This window comes from Dioscorea cayenensis, chromosome 16 (assembly GCF_009730915.1).
Source record: "Dioscorea cayenensis subsp. rotundata cultivar TDr96_F1 chromosome 16, TDr96_F1_v2_PseudoChromosome.rev07_lg8_w22 25.fasta, whole genome shotgun sequence".
In the NCBI taxonomy this organism is placed as follows: Eukaryota; Viridiplantae; Streptophyta; class Magnoliopsida; order Dioscoreales; family Dioscoreaceae; genus Dioscorea; species Dioscorea cayenensis.
In genome coordinates, this window is record NC_052486.1 from 21,986,251 (window position 1) to 22,004,819 (window position 18,569).

At 36.7% G+C, this 18,569-nt stretch overlaps 1 protein-coding gene and 1 pseudogene across 1 annotated transcript; both read right to left on the reverse strand.

Annotated features, from left to right (window-relative positions):
* Positions 1-3,684: 3,684 nt before the first annotated feature.
* Positions 3,685-8,591, reverse strand: LOC120278754 (annotated as a pseudogene).
* A 1,206-nt stretch (positions 8,592-9,797) lies between these two features.
* LOC120279527 (phosphatidylserine decarboxylase proenzyme 1, mitochondrial-like) lies at positions 9,798-18,101 on the reverse strand. Its single transcript, XM_039286452.1, is given in 14 exon segments — positions 9,798-9,952; positions 9,954-10,070; positions 10,165-10,287; positions 10,854-10,931; positions 12,403-12,470; positions 13,212-13,318; positions 13,710-13,960; positions 14,066-14,175; positions 15,744-15,777; positions 15,779-15,808; positions 16,432-16,497; positions 16,599-16,652; positions 17,170-17,258; positions 17,887-18,101. Coding segments are annotated over 14 exon segments (1,350 nt in total). The 5' UTR covers positions 18,065-18,101; the 3' UTR covers positions 9,798-9,907.
* Between the last annotated feature and the right edge of the window lie 468 nt (positions 18,102-18,569).

Genomic DNA, 18,569 nt, shown 5'->3' on the forward strand with positions numbered 1-18,569 from the left:
TCTCATTGCATTATTTTTGTCATTATCTTCTAAATAGTTCATATATATATACACACACACATAGACTTCACTCTGAAAATTCTCTTTTTAGTTTGTTATTGGTGAACTATGCTATCAAATGCTACTTTGTGCTGGATGAATGCATTCTTGGGTTAAAATTTGTGTCATTTGTGCTTTATATGAATCTTTGCATAGTTGATACTATTATTTCTTTTCAATTGTTCACATATATATTTACGTCACTCTAAAAATAATCATTGTAGTTTGCTATCTGTGAACTCTGCTATCAAATGCTCCTTTGTACTGGATCAATACAGTCCTGGGCTGAAACTTGTGCACTGACTTTTGTTTGGATTTAATGTTTTATTTGCCATTTCCTTTTAATTGGTTTGGTCTTTGCATACACACTGATAAGTGCCTTTCTGGTTTCTATGGATGATTCTGTTGATTTTACTTTTTATTATACAAACATTAGACAGACACACAGTCAAACTTGCATAGTTGTATAGAAAAATTTCAACTGCTATCAATCTAAAACACACATGCGCATGCGCACAGTTAAGAATGTCAGCTTCCATCCCTAAGGTGGGTTTTACCTGATAACAATAGTGTTACTTCCTATAAATCAAAAGAGAAGATCCTAGCTTATAGGCTCAGAAACCCATAAAGCAAGAAACTGCCATCAGCTTTAGTGTGGATTTATGATCTTATCTTTGTGACACAGGTTGCAGTTTTACTTAAGAGTATTGCACAGAACAATTAGCCACTGTCAATCTAAAACACACAGAGTTGTGTAAGGTAAGAAAGTTGGTTTTGATCGTTAAGCAGGTTTTACCTGATACCTGGAGTGTTCATTTCCAAGGTCAAAAGTAAAAATCTTAGCTGATAGATTTTTCTGGTTTCTTCAGGCTAAAGAGAATAATTAACTATTATATATGTAAAACATAGACTGATAGATGCACACGTCCACACAGTGGTATGGAACAAGTAATTACTTTCAATCATAGTGCGGTGTAGATGGTTGTTTGTGGATATATGATCTTATCTTTGTGATGCAGGCTTCAATTTTACCTGAGAGTTTTAACATGGAGATGAAGGCGACTTATGTTTAACACATTTTTTTTTTTCAGTTGAGTTCTGTATACCTTCAATGCCTACCCCCCACAATGTATTATGTTTACCTCTACCTTCTACCTCCCACTTTTGATGTTCACTTTACATTTTTCATTTTATTAGTTTACCAAAAAACCCATTACATGAGACCGGTTTGAATGTTGTCTATGTTTTTAATATACAGGTAATGAGGGTATGCCGGTATGGCAGTCAGACCCTTTGTTTTGGCTATTCATGAACAATTAATTTGTGTTTTTAAAATAAACTACATTGTTAGGATGTGTTTTTTGATTTGTTGTCCATGTAGTTGCAATCTGGTTTTTCCATCCTCTTGAAATTGAAGAGTTTTTCCGACATGTGTAGAATGGCTGTTAATTTTTGCCGTCAATGTATTGCAGATATCTCCTAAAGACCTCACCATTAATTGACCTAAAAAGAAAGACCCTATTAGAATATATAATTCGATTACAATGAGTCTTAGACACTGAAAAAATGTAAATTTAAAAAACAATTACAAGCACAAATAAATGACTTGAACAACTGCATAGAGGAATTTTGCAGCCATTTTCAAAGAGGCCAAGGATCTGTATGGTTGACAACTTGTTAGGTCTTCCTAGTGTAGGTAGCTGTCTCTCACTGTCACAAAGCTAATAAATAAGGGAGATCAAGGTCTTTCTCTTGCTGCCTTTCCTCAAGGCATGGTCCTTTGTTTTTTTTTTCTTTACGAGCTGGAGTTCGCCGTATGTATGCATAACTTCTAACCTGCAAGAAAGATGAACGCATGCAGCATGCGTCCCTCATTTACTAAACTGAAGTATATATATCAGTCAGTGGCTCCTTGCTTGCAATGTATTTGTGGCAATTATTTTTAGAACTTGTTGTATGATATTTTGTTGAGGAAGTTAGAAAAAATGTCAGTATGGTCTGCATTATCATGCTTGGTCTTCCACACACAGTACCAATTTTAATTTGATTGACATTGCTATGTACTGAATCAATTGATATCTTTAGTTGGTTGATTTTGCACATGCCAGTACTAATTGCTTAGGGTCAGATTATTTTGCACATGCCAGTAGTAATTGCTTGGGGTCAGATTTTGTTCTTTCTGTTGGTTGTATGGAAGTAGGAAACCAACTTGACTAAAGAAAACCGGAATGCGTTGAAGGTGGATCTGGTGGCCGGACTGGATGTGATGTGAATTTGGTGACCAATTGGATGTATGGGGGCTCATTCCATTGATGAGTAACTAATCATAATACCAATTTTTTCTTTATAGGTTTGACTTTTCTCCCACTCTGTTACAGATTTATTATGCATAATGTCACATAGGTCTAATTGTGAGTCAGGAAGACAATTTAAGTATACAATTAAAAGTTGTTTAAAATAATTCCCGATTTGTTTTGGAAGGGTCTAATTGTGAGCAAAAAAAAATTTCAAAATAATTGTTGTTTTATCTTATCAAGATAAGATTTGTATTTTTTTGTCAATTTTGTCTATATTTAATAAATAATTTTAATTGGAGTATTTTGAAAAAAAAACCAATGATGTAATAGGTAGAAAAATTAATAAGGAGAATCATGTAAAAATTATAATTGTAGTCCCAAGAAAAATAGGGTAATTTGGTTATTTAACTTAGTTTAATTGAAATTATATGTATCTCAAAAAAAAAATTATTGTGCAAAAAGCTAAAACGACATCTAATTCAGAACTCAAAACGGAGGGAGTATAATTCAACCCGCTTTTCCATTTTATTTAGACTTTACAAGATTTTATTTTGGTTTCCAATTAAAATTTTTGAAATAAGTTCCTTTTAGGTTCTTTAAAATTAAATTATTGTAATTTTCTTCCTATTAATGTAGATATGTATTTTGACGGCTTTAATTAATCTATGAAAGGGAATAAACTGTCCGCGGGTAAATTTGAAACTGTTTACCACTGTCTTTTGTGATAAGCGCATGAGTTCTACAAATCATTTTCAAGTTCAATTGAACCTAACACTAACACAAACGGACAAACCAAATCCTGAAAAAATTTGAACCAAACCACCAATTCGCCAACATCATTAACTCAAATAAATAAATAAATAAATAAATATACGAAAATAATTGTATGATCTTCAATATCATAGCACAGTTGAATTAAACTTTTAGTATTATTTTGAACTGACATTAAATATTTTATTAGAAAAAACTCTTTTTAAATTCTTATTACATATAATTAAAATAAACATTTAGACATATATAATTCTTTTATAAATTTTTTACATTAATTTTATATTCTGCATAAACACACCTGCAGTAGTACCCCAAACACTCCAGACCAAACCCTTCCAAAAAGTCATTCACTATAATATGAACTACAAATGCTTTTTGATGGAAAAAGTAAACAAACATACTCTTTTTAAAAGTACAAACCCAAACAGAATTAAGAAAGCTTCCATGTTGCCTAACAAACAAAAACAATAGAAAGGAAAAGGAAGCAGAAGTGAGAGCTGACCTCATTGACGAAAGCAGCACACCTGACATATTTTTCTCTATAACACAATGGCTGCTCATTGCTTTTTATAAAACTAAGCTTTACTTGATGCTCGTCGAACCTGGCAAAACACCACTTGATATATAAAATGATCGATAGCATCACCGAGATTTACCGACCTCTTATTGCTTTACGGCCCATGCAATCAGTAACTCATTGTTCTTGCCAAAAGATATCACATGATAGTCTTCAAGTTAAAGAACACAATGAAATGGATGACAATACAATGCATAATGATTCATCATACCTCATCTATAAATCGATCATCTTATCTGAGCTGGGCAACATAGCAGGCCTGATGCATCGGACCCGACAACAGCAAGTTCGCAAACAGCACGGAGCCGCCCTTCAATTGCCGGACGAACCTGGCTCCGCAATAAGGGCAGGACATGTCCTTCTGACCGCGGTAGATTGGAACGAGGGTTGCTCCACAAACAACAAATGGATTCCGGAAGTCATAGTTCAGCTGCTGTGTGTCTTTCGTGATCACCACAGGCCTGCAGGACTTGCCCTTGCCTTCTTCGCTTGGGGTTCGGTGGGGCTGTTCTCTAAAGAGCATCTAGCAAAGTTGGAAGCAGTGGCATAATTGCCCGCCTTGAAAGCAGATGGTCATTGCGCATGTACGCACGCAGTCTTGCATGAATTTTTGAAGCTTGCAGTTGGTGAAGTATGCCGCCAACTCCTGCTGCCTGACCAAGTTGTCCTTGGTTTCTTTCCGCTTTCGACCTCCATCTTCAAGCCCAGTACATATTCTTTCGCTGATTTCAATAAGCTCTTTGACTTCATCAGCCTCCCTCCTTGAGTCTACTACAGTTTAGCGAATGGTGTGCAAGATGTTAAGGAATTGACGTAAAGCCGTCAGGGAACTTCCCTTCTGTTGTGCTTTATAGGCCGCCTTCAGCTTCTCATCCACTGTGACAGCTAAACACAAGGGCCGGAGGACTCCTAACATTAGGAGTGGATGACTCGTCCATCCCCTCTCCAAAGCAGTTGATAGCACTGGAGCTGAAGCTAAGGCTTGCAAATATGTGTGGCTGCCCATGAATAGATCCATAAACATGGGTTTCAAGGGGAGCAAATTCTTGATGCTAGGTTGCCGGCTAGCAACGCATTGCAGTGTCAAAATTTCCAGCTGCCACTGGTCCCGGCAAGGGATGATTTCTGGGTCCAAATTTGGCTCACCGGCATGCCTGCTGTCTGGAGTAACAAAATAAATTGAGACCTGGCATGAGCTGTGGCCTTGGGAGTTTCAACATCAGGTGGCAATTCAGATCTTCCAGGTCCCAGCCTCCTTCCTCATCATTCTCCTCATCGGCTTCGCCATCCTCGACATCTCCAATGTTGCCATTCTGTATAACACCCTCTACATCCACAATATCCAGTACCTCATCGCCCCAGTCAGCAGCATTAGCTTCTTCGTCTTCTTCATCTTCAAGTCCTCCCCTTCCCGCTATCCAGCCCACCTTCGAAAATACCTCTCATTACCCTCAATAATGGCCAATCTCCACCGCACATTAGGGGAGGAGGTGGCAGCATGAGCGATCGAGCCTTTTCCTCCGGTATAGAAGGAATATTGTCTCCCAGCTCTGCTGCAAGCCTGCCTGCAACCTCGGTAAGCCCATGTGGCAGCAGTGACATAGGCAAGGGTAAATGGCCTGACTTCTCCAAGATCTTCACACGTTCCTGAATGTCACCTAAATACATGGCATTATGGAACTGGCCCATCATCATTCTTAATCTCTGCTATTTTCAGCATTTTGGACAATTTCTCTGTGTTTCCAGTTATGAGATAAAGAAAAGAAAGCCTCTCAAAGTTCTTTGTCCTCTGGTATGCATATTCAACGATACTCGTATTTCCTGACGAAGAGCCTCAATCCCTAGCCTATACCAGTGATCTTTTCTCATCTATTTCCTTCGCTGAAGCAACAGCAATCTGAATGTTCCCACTTTCAATAGCCAGGTTGAATCGTGTCCTCTCATCTTTGACAAAATGCAGAGCCACCTCTGGGAAACCCTTTTGCTGGAGGTAGGCAATCACTGCCTAGTCCACATGGCTGCAATTCCTGATCATGCTCATCACATGGTCATATCTTTTTCTCAAAAGGGAGAGCTTGAAGATATATTCAGTAGCATCAATTATCACGAGTTGACTCTTACCTCACGGTCCAAGCAATAAATGCTACTCCCAGAAACCTTGGTAATGTATATGAGGAACATCAAGAGTTTTTATGATACCATTATCCCCATTGGGAGGCATACTTGATGTGGGTCAAAGTTGAGTAGATGAAGACCCCATTTTCATCCCAAAAGCACCACTTTTCACACACGGATAGTCTCATGCAAAGAGTGCACTTGTGGACAAGTTTCTTGGTGGCAATAACAATAGCATGTTTGCTGAGCAATGCAACATTCTCCATATCCACTTGACCAGACAATGTACTTCACAGAAGGAGTCTGAAGCTCCCCAAGGATAATCCTTTGCTGAAGATCAAAGATGACAACTTTATCCTCAGCCCTACACAACAAATTGCCAGTGCCAGCATAAAAATATCGATCAGTTGCAATAGGAAGAGGACTCTTCTTCACAATCTCATTCTTAAGGTTCTTAACCAATGCCTGATTGCTACCCTTGTCCAACACTGCAAACCTATTACGAGCTACAAAAACAGCTGACCCCCCAGATCCTTTCTTTTGCATCCTGCACAAAAATCACTCCTTCCAGAGGTATCTTTTTGGAACAATATAAAGTTCATATGACTCACCATCTACATCAAAACAGATCAAAACAGCATTCTCTGTGGGACTATATGAAAGTGTCCTTGGTCCTTGATTCAGGCTAACAGATCCCGCCTTCTTATTGGAAGCACCTGAACTTCTTTCTGGGACGAGAACTCCTAGTATACTGCAGGAAGCGATCTTTTGACATAGTATACAGAATCTCCACTAACAGAAAAAGCAGGGACGTTCTCTCTCCAATTTGAAAAGACAATCATACCACTGTCATGACCAGCTGCAAGAAGGTTCATTTCTGGATGGGCAGCAAGAATCCAGAAAGCGGTCATGCTCACGGTCGAAAAAGTCTGAATGCTAGTACGCTTTGTAGCATCCCAGATACGAATGCTTTTGTCTTCTGAGTTGGAAACAATAATATCCTGCTTTGCATGGAACATTACACATGAAACATTGTTCATGTGCCCCCTCAATGTGTCTACTTCCCAAGCCTTTGTATCTACTGAAAAAGAAAGAACTTTTGTCAACAAAATTTTTCCAACATGCAAAGTTAGCTTGTCAATATATGAAAAGTAGAAACCCATGTCTTTAATAAGGATCAAAGCAATTAATTATCTGTATATATATTGATATAGCAGCAGATTATAGTAAATGCTTTGCTGAGACAATTTATCTCATTATTTCATTTTCTTAATAGGAAGCTATTGGGAGACATGCCAAGAAAGGGGCCACACATTCATATATCCCAAAAAATCATGGTTGGAGGCAGTTTACAAAAATTCAGTTCATTCTATAAAGCAAAAAAAGATTCGAGCTTATACAGACAACAGCAGGAGTTATTATTGTTGTTTACAAATTACCGTTCATTCGCCATAGTTTCACTTGCCGATCATCTGCTCCAGATACAATAAGAGGCAGAGTTGGATGAAAAGAAGCCCAGTTGGCACCACGATCATGACCTTCTAATACATACTTGACAACAGCATCAACTCCCCAAACAAATCTGCTATTCATCTGACTCAGCCTGAAAATATCATCAGCAGGAGACACTGTCTTCTTCCTCAATGCACCAATATCCCAAACACGAACTGTCTGATCCAAGGAAGCTGAAACCACCAAGTCTTCCTTTGGATGAAAATGATGCACACATGACATAGTGGTTGTGCCCTGTCAGCACAGAAATGCAAGTGCGTGACTGCCAGTTCCAGATCCTAATAGTCTGGTCATCACTAGCACTGACAATCCAGGGGTACTCATCATGAAATTGGACCGTCTGGATGTAGTCAAGGTGCCCAAGAAGTGTAAATAAACAACGATGTTCTTTTGTAATTCCAAACTTTTGATCTTGTAATCATCACCTGCAAATGAAATTGACAACATTAGCATCATAGGTAAATCTAGTTCTGATAATCAAGTCAATACAGAAGAAGAAACAGTACTATCAGTGCATAAGAAGAATACCATATATTTGAAAGGATCTCAAGCAACGTCAAGACAATTAAGTCCCAACATTAAGATTGGGCAAAATAAAATATGTAGCATTTAGACGAGTACTGCCATTTTCTAATCCTTTTGGTAATCAGAATAATAAAAGATCAGCACAAATTCAACTACACTTTAAATTACAGGAACAATGCTCAGATCCAGCTACATGGAAAATTTTGATAGTTTTAACTTCTAAATTGCATTTTTTATTTACAAGTTGACCATACTCCAAACAAATTCGAATCATTTTAGATCTTTCAAAACAATACAAAAAACCAAAAAACATAAAATCAATTTATGAAAATGCTTCACAGAAAATTCATGGAAAAAATAAATCACGATCCAAGCACCACCCTGAATGCAAAGATTGCGACCAAAAATCAGAACAAAATTACACACGTAGTTAAAAACCAATCAAATTATAAACTTAAAACCACTGCTCAGATCTACAGATCAAGATCACAGAAAACCAAAAGATCTGAATCAAGGCAATAGCAAACGAACAGAAAGGACGAACCTCCAGAGACGAAGAGAGGGTTGGGACTTATGGAAGTGGACGCCACGAACAGGCCCATCATGCTCGTCAAAAGCGGTCAATAAGGAGTGCCCATTCAGTAGTCCCAGAGCTGGATCACCCCGCTGTCAAGCTGGAAAAGGATCCATGGCCGCTTGCTATGAAAGCTCAGCCCCTTCACCCGATTACTCTTCGTCTCAAACTTCGTCAGCATCCTTCTCCTCCCTTCCAAAACCCCCACCACCCTGCGCAAGAGATCAAGCATTAGGGCACGGATCTGAGAGCCAGATATGGAGATTAACATCAAAATGGAAACAAAGGTTTGGATTCAAACCTAGGGATCTCAGATCTGGAGACGATCACCGGAGCGAGATCTCAAGAATCGCTGATCAGGTCTTCGTCCGTCCTTGGCTCCCGCTCGTGCTTCTTCTCTCAATCTCTTCGCTTCTTAAAAGAAAGCTCTTTTGGGGAGCGAAGCGAGGACGGTGAATTTGGAATTGGGGGGTTATGATTATTGAGATGGGATGATCTGAACCGTTGATTCGGTGTTTTGTTTGCACGGACGGTCCGATTGGGATCTATTGGAATGGGATCGATATGGAATTGGAAAGAGCGTGGCTTCGCTTCGAAGGAACAAGTGTATCTAGTTTCGGGAGGTGGGATCCTGTGTAGCTCTCTGAACATGGAATAGAGTTATGGACGCATGGATATTTGACACGTGGATAATCTAATGCGGATCGGATTTGGAAGGGGTTCTAGGCTTAAGTATTGTCTACAAGATGCATTCCCTAATTCGATGTTTTTTACATATAAACCCTCTGATTTGACTGGTATTTTTATCGTATATAAAACGCATTTCATAATATTTATCATTTTGCCATAATCACTTGTAAATATATAAAATTTTTATTTTCGATAATATCTAAAAACATAAAATAACGCCGCCTTAACTAACCTTTTTCTTTTGTGTATTTACTGATTGTAATTTTTCAATTATTTTCAATTATTTATAAAATAAATTTATATTTTTAAACACATCACCCGTGCTATTATATATTAACTCAGTAAATCAAATGACTAAAAAGCATCTCAACTGTACGGATATCCGTACAGAATATGATTTATATGCGGAGAAAATTTTTTGTACGGATACATGACTACGTAAGAACATCAAAATTTCGTACGGGTATATAGGAGGGAAAAAAATCATGATGGCATAGTGTAATCATTTATCGAGAAATGACTAAATCATAAAACTTGCCCAAAAAATCTTAAATCTTCAGCTTTTGTATTCTGAAAAGTGAAAACAGCACAAAGACTGGTCTGTAAAAGAAATTGAAATTAGCATGCAATCAGATGAAGAAAAATAGAGAACCCTAAAAAAATCAGAGACAACTAAACTTTGAAATTTACATCCTCATAACTAAAAACAACCATTGATTCCCATTACCAAATATGACTGATTAAACCGCTAGCAAAGTAAAGAAAAAATATAAATGTTCTTAGAGAAATGTACTGGAAATCATCCACCTATTGACTTCCCCATCTACCAATGGCTTCTCCAACCCTGATTTTCATCGCCTTTTTTCACACAAAACTTGAATTCTGGAGATGAACTGATGCCTCCAGCCAAACCTGAGATGGGAGCTTGGAAAATGAGAACTACAGTAGAACCCATGTTGAATGCTGCTACCTGAAAGGGAAAAGTACAAAAGAGAACCCACAAAATGTTAATGCTAAGAAAAAGCCACTTCCTATTTTTGATCAGGCATGAGATATGATGTAACCTCTTCGCCCTTCTTGAGCATCAGTCCGGTGCCCTCAGCATCATATACTCGCTCCTCCGGGGGCTCCGAGGATAGCAGTTTCAGCTTTGGCCTGTTTGTCCTGAACTCTGGTTCAATATACAGCTGTCGAAAACAAATGTTTACACTATGAGCTGATAAGAGGGTTACTTGGGAAAGGAAATGTTGGGTTTCGATCATGGACATCATCTTAGAAACGTTAAGAAAATGTGTGAACAGAACTGCTTTTTAATGGCCGTCATATGTTATCAAAGAAGCACATGCTTCTGATATTGGTCTGGATGATGGTTCAACAATTGTAATAAAGGTCATATAAGGGTTGGACGTTTAATGTGAGACCTAAGCAGAAGATATTGGATAATAAAATTGATGTTCTTTAACCTAGAATTGATCCTTTTATAAAACTCCAACTTTAATATGTAGGCTGCTCATGCTGTTCTAGTTTATGGTTACCTGATACCTAAGGAAATTGCTGAGCCTCCATATTGCTCACTCTTCAATGCACAACACTAGGAATGCTAAAAAATAAGAATAAGTGTGATGTAGCTGACATAGCAAGAACAAGACACAAGAGATTCTCCCAAATGCAACAAATCTAGAATGCATAAATAGAGAGTCAGAATGTGTATGATGCAGATTTATTAGCAAGTTAAAGGATAAAAATGACGAACTTGAATGGAACCAATATTGGTAGCACCAATTGCTGCAAGTGCCATAAAGCCTTCTCTCCACTGACCTTCAAGGACAACCTAATCACAAGATTCATCAATTGGAATGACATGATATGCTCAATGTAATCCAATTAAATAAATAGCATCAGTGTAATGGATTTAAAATGTCACAAGCAGATATAAAAAGAATGGAAGAAAAAGTAGAAACAGGAACACAATATGTTTTATCTTTCAAAAACAATTAAATGAATCGGTAAAATGTATAGCTCAGTATTTCAATAACAAGCATAAGTCAGGTTGTGAGAATACTTGAGCCATGGTTTAACACAGAGCTTTACATTTGAAAATCTGCTTTTACAAACATACATCAACTCACGTCAAGGAAAAACAAGACCTTACACAAGAGAACATATTCTTATATAAAATGTTGGTCAAAAACATCATAAAGAGACTTGCTTAAATTTTCAATTTCACCAAAAATCAGACAATGAAAACTGCCCACTTGTGTTCACTAGTGAGATAGCCAACATTCTTCTAGACCATTATCCATAATGGCATCACTAAGCACTGACCTCATCAAGGTGCTATACCATGCAAAAATGACCACAAACCACAGAGCCTTTGCATACATAGATCATATCATTTTCAGGTGATTTCATCACTTTAGGACTCTGACGTATTTTCACCAAGTCAAATCAATCACACAAATCAAAATTCTATCAAGGCTTACCAACAAAAACTAGCTAAATATCTAATTTACATTTTTTCAAAGAACCTCCCCAAATGATGATCCTTAAGAGAGACAACTTTCTAACTGATATTCTGATCCAATCTTAGGGGGAACCAAAAGTCACCATCAATTAATGGGCTTAAAATGATCATATCAACTATAATGTGAAGTGCAACAATTTAGGTTAACCAAATCCACCAAGTGGAAACCATGAAAGTAACAATGTGCAATAATGAACTATTGATACATTGAGAAGTACTCCCTCCATTTCATATTAATTGTCACATTTGAGAATTTTCCTTTTTTCAAATTATTTGTCACCTTTAAGGGTTCTATAAGTATTGATTATTTTTTCCCAATTTTGCCCTCCATCTCGTTTAGAGAGACATGTGCACATTAATGAGAGTAAATAACTCCCAAAAAAAAAAGGTAAAAATGTCTTATCATATATATATATATATTTTTTGGGTTTTATAAGCTTTAATGACAACCTTAATATTTATGCAAAGCTCAAATGTGACAGCTAATACAAAACGGAGGGGAGTATGAAAGGCAGCTTTTAGTGTTATTGTTTGAAAAAGGTTTATTTAACACATTTCAAATTTTCAAAAAAAACCCTCATTCATGGCTGAAAAAATATAATACTGAACTTCTAACTATAGGTTGACGTCAAAACAAACAGCCAATGAGTGTGTGTTTGTATATGTGAACACAGTTGGCGCTTCAGTTGGTGGTTGCAGCCATGAAGGAACAAACAAAAGCTTCCAAATTTATTGTTTTTTACAGAGATTACTGACATTTGAATATTTTTAGAATTACCCGTTCATTTTCAATGTGCAAATTTTTAATTGTCCTTGTGGCTCGCTCATTCATGGGAAATAGATTGCCTGTAAACACATTTCAACAAAAAAAATAATAATAATAATAAGCAAAAGTTATACAAACTTCAAACAACATAAGACAAATTTTCATGAATTGGCAAAAAGAAGAAAAATGTTTAGTAAGCTATGCCAAAACAAAAGAAAAATTATAACAAAGCAAAAGACGAGTGCCACAGGAAAACATGTAATAATGGGAGCTAATATATATGCATTATAAATGTAAGATCCATCCTTTTTATATTGGATCATGACTGATGAGAAAAATGAACATCAGACCATGCAGCGTAATAATTAATAAAAAGCACAATAATAAGGTAAGCAAACGAGTATGCTAAAGTCTAGTCGTCTAGATAGTTATCAATCAGTCCAAGCTTCTGACATCTTGATAATGTATATATGTAACTATTTTCATAAATCACTTACGAAAAGAAAATCCAATAAAAAACAAATGAAGTCAGGCAGACTGATTAAAAGCACATGTCAAACCCAATTCACTAAGACAGAACTGCAGCTTTAACAAATGCCCAATTTTCTTTTATGCTTCCAGAAGGCTACCATCCACCTAGGTAGGATTTCGTGATTTCTAAGTACACCCTAAAATCCTACCATCTGGTACACTTCCATGTAAAAATCTGATCATTCAAGAGTTAAAAAGTGGGAAGAAGATGGCAATCTCTCTTGGTTCACTTGAAAAGATCCAATTAACATCAAACTTGCAATATAACAGGGTGAAGAAGCTGAGTATACCAGAGAAATGCCTGCGAACAAACACATTCCAATCTACAGGGGAGTGCACTCGATGGTAACTACCAGGATGCAAGTATAGAACACAGTAAAATACACCTTCCATTTGGCTGCAAGTAAAGAGAACAAAAGTCAGCTCTTTGAAACAGTTATGAACACTTGGTAATACATAACTTACTGAAGCGGAAATAAGTGAACTGATTGCAAGTGGTTTAACAGAAAAACATAAAAAGGTATAAGATGCATGAAAAGTTATCTTTCAGTATGCATTGCATAATGGTCAATTTTTAATTGCCACTGTTGAACTACTCCGAAATGTCACTTCCAATAAATAACTTTCATTAAAAATATATTATACCACACAGAAAGAATGTTGAAATCAAGTAGAAAACAAGGTTTAAAATAATATCATAGACTTAATATATTGGTCAATCAGATTTTTCTGTATTCCCAAACTAAACAGGAGCATAAGTTTAAATTGGTGAAAAACTATGGCAATACCATGATGGAACAGAATTTCGAACTTTAGGTGAAGCAAATGATAGACGCCACCATGATTTCTTAGTTGTCCCTTGAGCAGTACTCAGCTCAGAAGGTTCGTCGCATGCATTCCCATCAACCACCTTATGGAGAGAAGTCCGTGGACCAAGAAGAGAAAATGGCGAATATGAAAAACCTTTCACTTGCTCAATCATTGCCCCTGGACCTCCCAGCTCCCCTATTCGCAAAACCATGCCATCAACAGGGCTAACCTATCATTCCAAGAAACCATAGGTTATGCCTAAAAGCAAGTATGGTAATTTTATTCATAACACAAGCAATATATCATCTAGAAACTGCAGCTAGTTACCAGTTACCAGACAATTTGGATCCTCATCAATAGGCCTTGCACCTTCTTTAAGTGCTCGAACGAAGAATTCCTGCAAAGAAGCATATTTTTCCAGTGGCAGAGCAGCTTCTTCTAAATCTACAGAAAAGAAGCAATATTATAGTTCATTTAGTGAAGAACAAGTAAAACTAAAAATTCAAATATGGATATAATAGTCAGAAATAGGCAGCAAATGCTATCTTAAAGTTGAGGCCAAAAATTTCAATGCTGGTAAGCCTTCTTTTAAAAGGGGTGTGTATGTGGGAGGCAACCCAAGCCCAAAATACTTGAGGATAGATCACTGTTTCTACAGTTGTTGGTCATGGACAGCTAATTTAATCATTTGAATAAGCCTTTGAATTATTACATGACAAATGGCACCCAGAGTGAATTTTTAGTGACTTGAATACCCCAGTTACAATGGGGAGATCCTTACAAGGGGTTGTACCATGCTAGGAGACACTTTGAGGTGAATGAGGTGAAGGAAACCCATAACATGGTCAACCAGAAACTAGAGACATACTAACATTGTTTCGTAGGGAACAGACCAAAACAATAACCTTGCTACTTACCATGTGTTGATTATTGATTTGATACCAACAGCCATAGTGTAACAGGGGATGACCCCTTCAAAGCAATATATGGAAGAAATTCACTGCACTTAATGAAATTAGTAGATAATGGATCTATGGTGAAGGATGTGAATCCTTAACTGATGATGAGACTATATATTACATGAACTAAGGGAAAACTTGGACATAAACAGAGCTGTATAAAAGAGTACATAGATCAAAGAGAAGTGAGGTTTGATTCAACCTAGGAGAAATGGTTTCTATAAAGACCACAACCTTACAGACTGCAATCTTTAGCTAAAAGGTTCAATCAGAAACTTAGCCCTAGGTTTTCCAGTCCATCTAACAGTGGCTAAGAGATTGGTGAAGTGGACTGTCACTTAAAGCAGCTAGCTACTGCTCAGGCACACCCAATTTCCGATGCTTCCCAACTCAAAGAAGGCATTAGTCTCGATCAGTCCTGTCACCAACTCCCTGATTTTTTTTAAGAGGGTTCAGAGTTGCCAGTCCAACCTAAGAAAATAGTTGGACTGTCACTTGCTGGATGGATCCACAGAAATAATGGTGCAGTGGAAGGATTTGCCAACATGGGACAGTACTTGGTAACCTTTTTGATGTCATTGCGGCCAATTTCCAAACTTTGACCTTGGGGGACAACATGAAACTGACGGGAAAGGTAATTGATAAGCCTCCTAGTAAGGTGTGTATGTCCATAGGAAGGGCAATAAGCACCAAGCCCATGATAACTGAGGGCAGATATAGGGTTCTACTGCTTCTGGTCATAGTCAGCTAATTTTATCATTTGAATAAGCCTTTAAATAGTAACATTATCAATGATCCTAACTCAATTTGTTGTTACTATCCTTCATTTACATAAATTGATTATTGGTAGGAATAGTAACTCAACAAGGGCAAGATGTTAATACTTGTGTTCAAGTAAAAGAAAACTTGGAAAAAAAATAGATGTATCAAAGCTAGAATTTTCATAATTTATGTAAAATAGCTAACATTTTTCTACTTCCTAGTAATTAATGATGGAAATGAACTATAGAAAATATTTTGAAATAACAGGACAACAGAACTAAGAAAGAATACTTGAATGAAAAAGCCCTGCGTCCCATGCTTTATATCACGAAAGGACGTACATATACAGGGAGTTCCTGGAAAGGGAAAATGAAAAAAATCAACATTCAATCAGAAACAAAAATGCCATAGATCTCTATCATCATGCTAAAGAAGTAAAAAATCCAGTGACCAACATGAAAACAAGTAAAAGGCATGGTATACATATTCTAAACTGCAGTAATTAATTATCGCTTCAACTCGTTTCATATTTTTTTAACAAAAATAGATCAACTGCCAAAACTTTGATCCTCTGAAGCTACCCTTCTTAAAATTATTCCTTTTCAGAAAAAGAAGGTTGGATCATGATGACGCATGAAATATTATACAAAAAAAAAAAGCATTACCAGTTATACAGGTTTAATGAGTGGTGAGTGTTAAGATATGACTAATCTGGGCAAGCCTCTGCATCCAGGACTTAATTTCTGCGCCTTTTGGCTTATGGTATGACTTTAAGTTCAAATGCAAGTATCTACAGCCTATTTTTACTCAACTTGTTTAGATTGCATATATTTTCCAACGTTCCTACTCATTGAATCAGTGCATACACCAAGAGCTTTCTGGATGTGAGATTTTCAAAACCAAACCACAAAATGAGATCCAGATATTCAAAATTGAAATTGAGTAAAATAAGTGAAGAAGCGAACAGAGTGACACAAACCAAACTCGCAAGCAATCCCCAAAAACGTGACATTGTACGCAGAGGTAATAGCCTCAAAAATGCTGCCTGTATTTTGCATCGCAAGTCACAATAAATTAGAGGGACTTTAGCTAAATGAACTTTATTTGATACCAGTCTATACCATGAAATTTGAGTGTATATGCTACCTTTATATCAGGTGAGAATTCAACTTCAATCCCTTTCTCCTTCAACTCCTCAACCTATTATTTCCACCACAAACATAGATATCAGCGAAAACATTGCAGGCCAAAATACAAATACAAGTTGCCTCACATAATGAGTTATAAAAGAACCTGATACTAAGGTAAAATGTATTTTAGAAAATGAAAGAGAAGCGATATAAACTTCACTGATTAACAAACTTAGCCAAATCAAAGTGCAAAACAACAGGATATCCCACTCAGATAACCGGCAGGGCATGTGATTGCTAAAACAATAAAGTCAAGTTTTTTTCTCTTCTATACTTAGATGCACATAAATATAAAAAGAAAAGATAAAATATAAAAACACATAAATTCAACATATAAACTTCATTACTAAACAAACTTAGCCAAAAAATGTAAACCAACAAGATATCTCAAAATGATAATTGGCAGGGAATATATGTAATTCCCAAAGTAGTAAATTCAAGAATTCTATCTTCTATACTGGGTTGCAGAAAAATAAAGGCATAACAAAAGAAATTGCATGAATTTAAGCGCATGATTAGAACATTACTTTCTTGTCCTCATAAAGGCGCCGAGCATGGAGAGCTCCCAACATTAGAATGGTAGCAATTGTTGCTCCAGGAACCAACAAGAAATTCTCTAGACAAATCACAACAAGAAAGTCAATCTCATACAACAACCATTACATGATGCAAGAACGCTCTCAAGAAGCACTTGAGATCAAATCATTGAAACAAGATCAAAATGAAAAACATTATAAAGCACAAACTAGGCTTCTCTCCGGACACCAAAAAGAAATTCAATATATACATCACAACAAGAAAATCAATCTAATACTTGAACCACTACATCATGCAAGAACACAATTCAGAAGCAAGTGAGATCACAACTGTGAAACAAGATTAAAATAACAAACATTATAAGTAAAGAACAGTTTTTATTCAACGATCCAAAACCAAATTCCCAATATACATAGCCACAAGAAAATCAATCTCATACTCTAACCATCCCACAACAAAGAACACTATCAAGAATCACTTAAGATCAAAACAGTGAAACAAGATCAAAAGACAAACATTATAAGCATGACATGAGGTAAACCAATATACAACACAAGACTCACTAGAAGAAATCATCTCATACACCAACAATTCCACAATGCAAAAACACTATCAAGAAACACTTGACATTAAAACAGTAAACCAATATCAAAATAATCGCATTACAAACATGGAATGGATTATATATATATATAGAAGAGAAACACCTTCACTCTTGCCGCCGCCACCGCCACCGCCACCGCCGCCACCGCCGCCGCCAACGGAGGAGCGGGCAGCGTGGGAGCCTCTGGAGAGAATGGCGGAGTGGAGATGGAGACGGTGGGAGGTCCGGCAGCAGCGGTGGTAGGGGAGGACAGGCCATCGCGGAGAAACCCTAAACTTCATCGACCTCGAAGCTCGGGTTTTTGCGGGGCTTCGGACAAGAGCATCAGCATTTGACTTGCGGGTCAAGCGAGTGTGAATATATATACAAGAAACCAAAACCCGAAACCCGTTAACTCGGATCCGGATCCGAATCCGAATGAAAGGGAGTTAAACCATTAGATTATTTGCATATTCTTTTTTTTAAACCATTAGTTAAACATTCAAATGATAATCAGCCCATATTTTACAACAATGCTCATTTAATTATTATTTTTATTAAAAATACCCAACTTAGTTTCATATATTTTTTTTTTTTAATTTTAAAATAAAATATTGAATGAATATAGATGATGGTTGATCGAATTTTGGCATTGTCATTTTAAAAACAAATTAAACTATTTGAAAATCTTTAAAATATGAAGTTAAAACTAACTTTTTGATATTTTTACAAATACAATAGGCATTGTACTAAATAAAAAGTTTTTAAAACAAATGTGGATAAGTCATATATGCGTGCAAAACATGC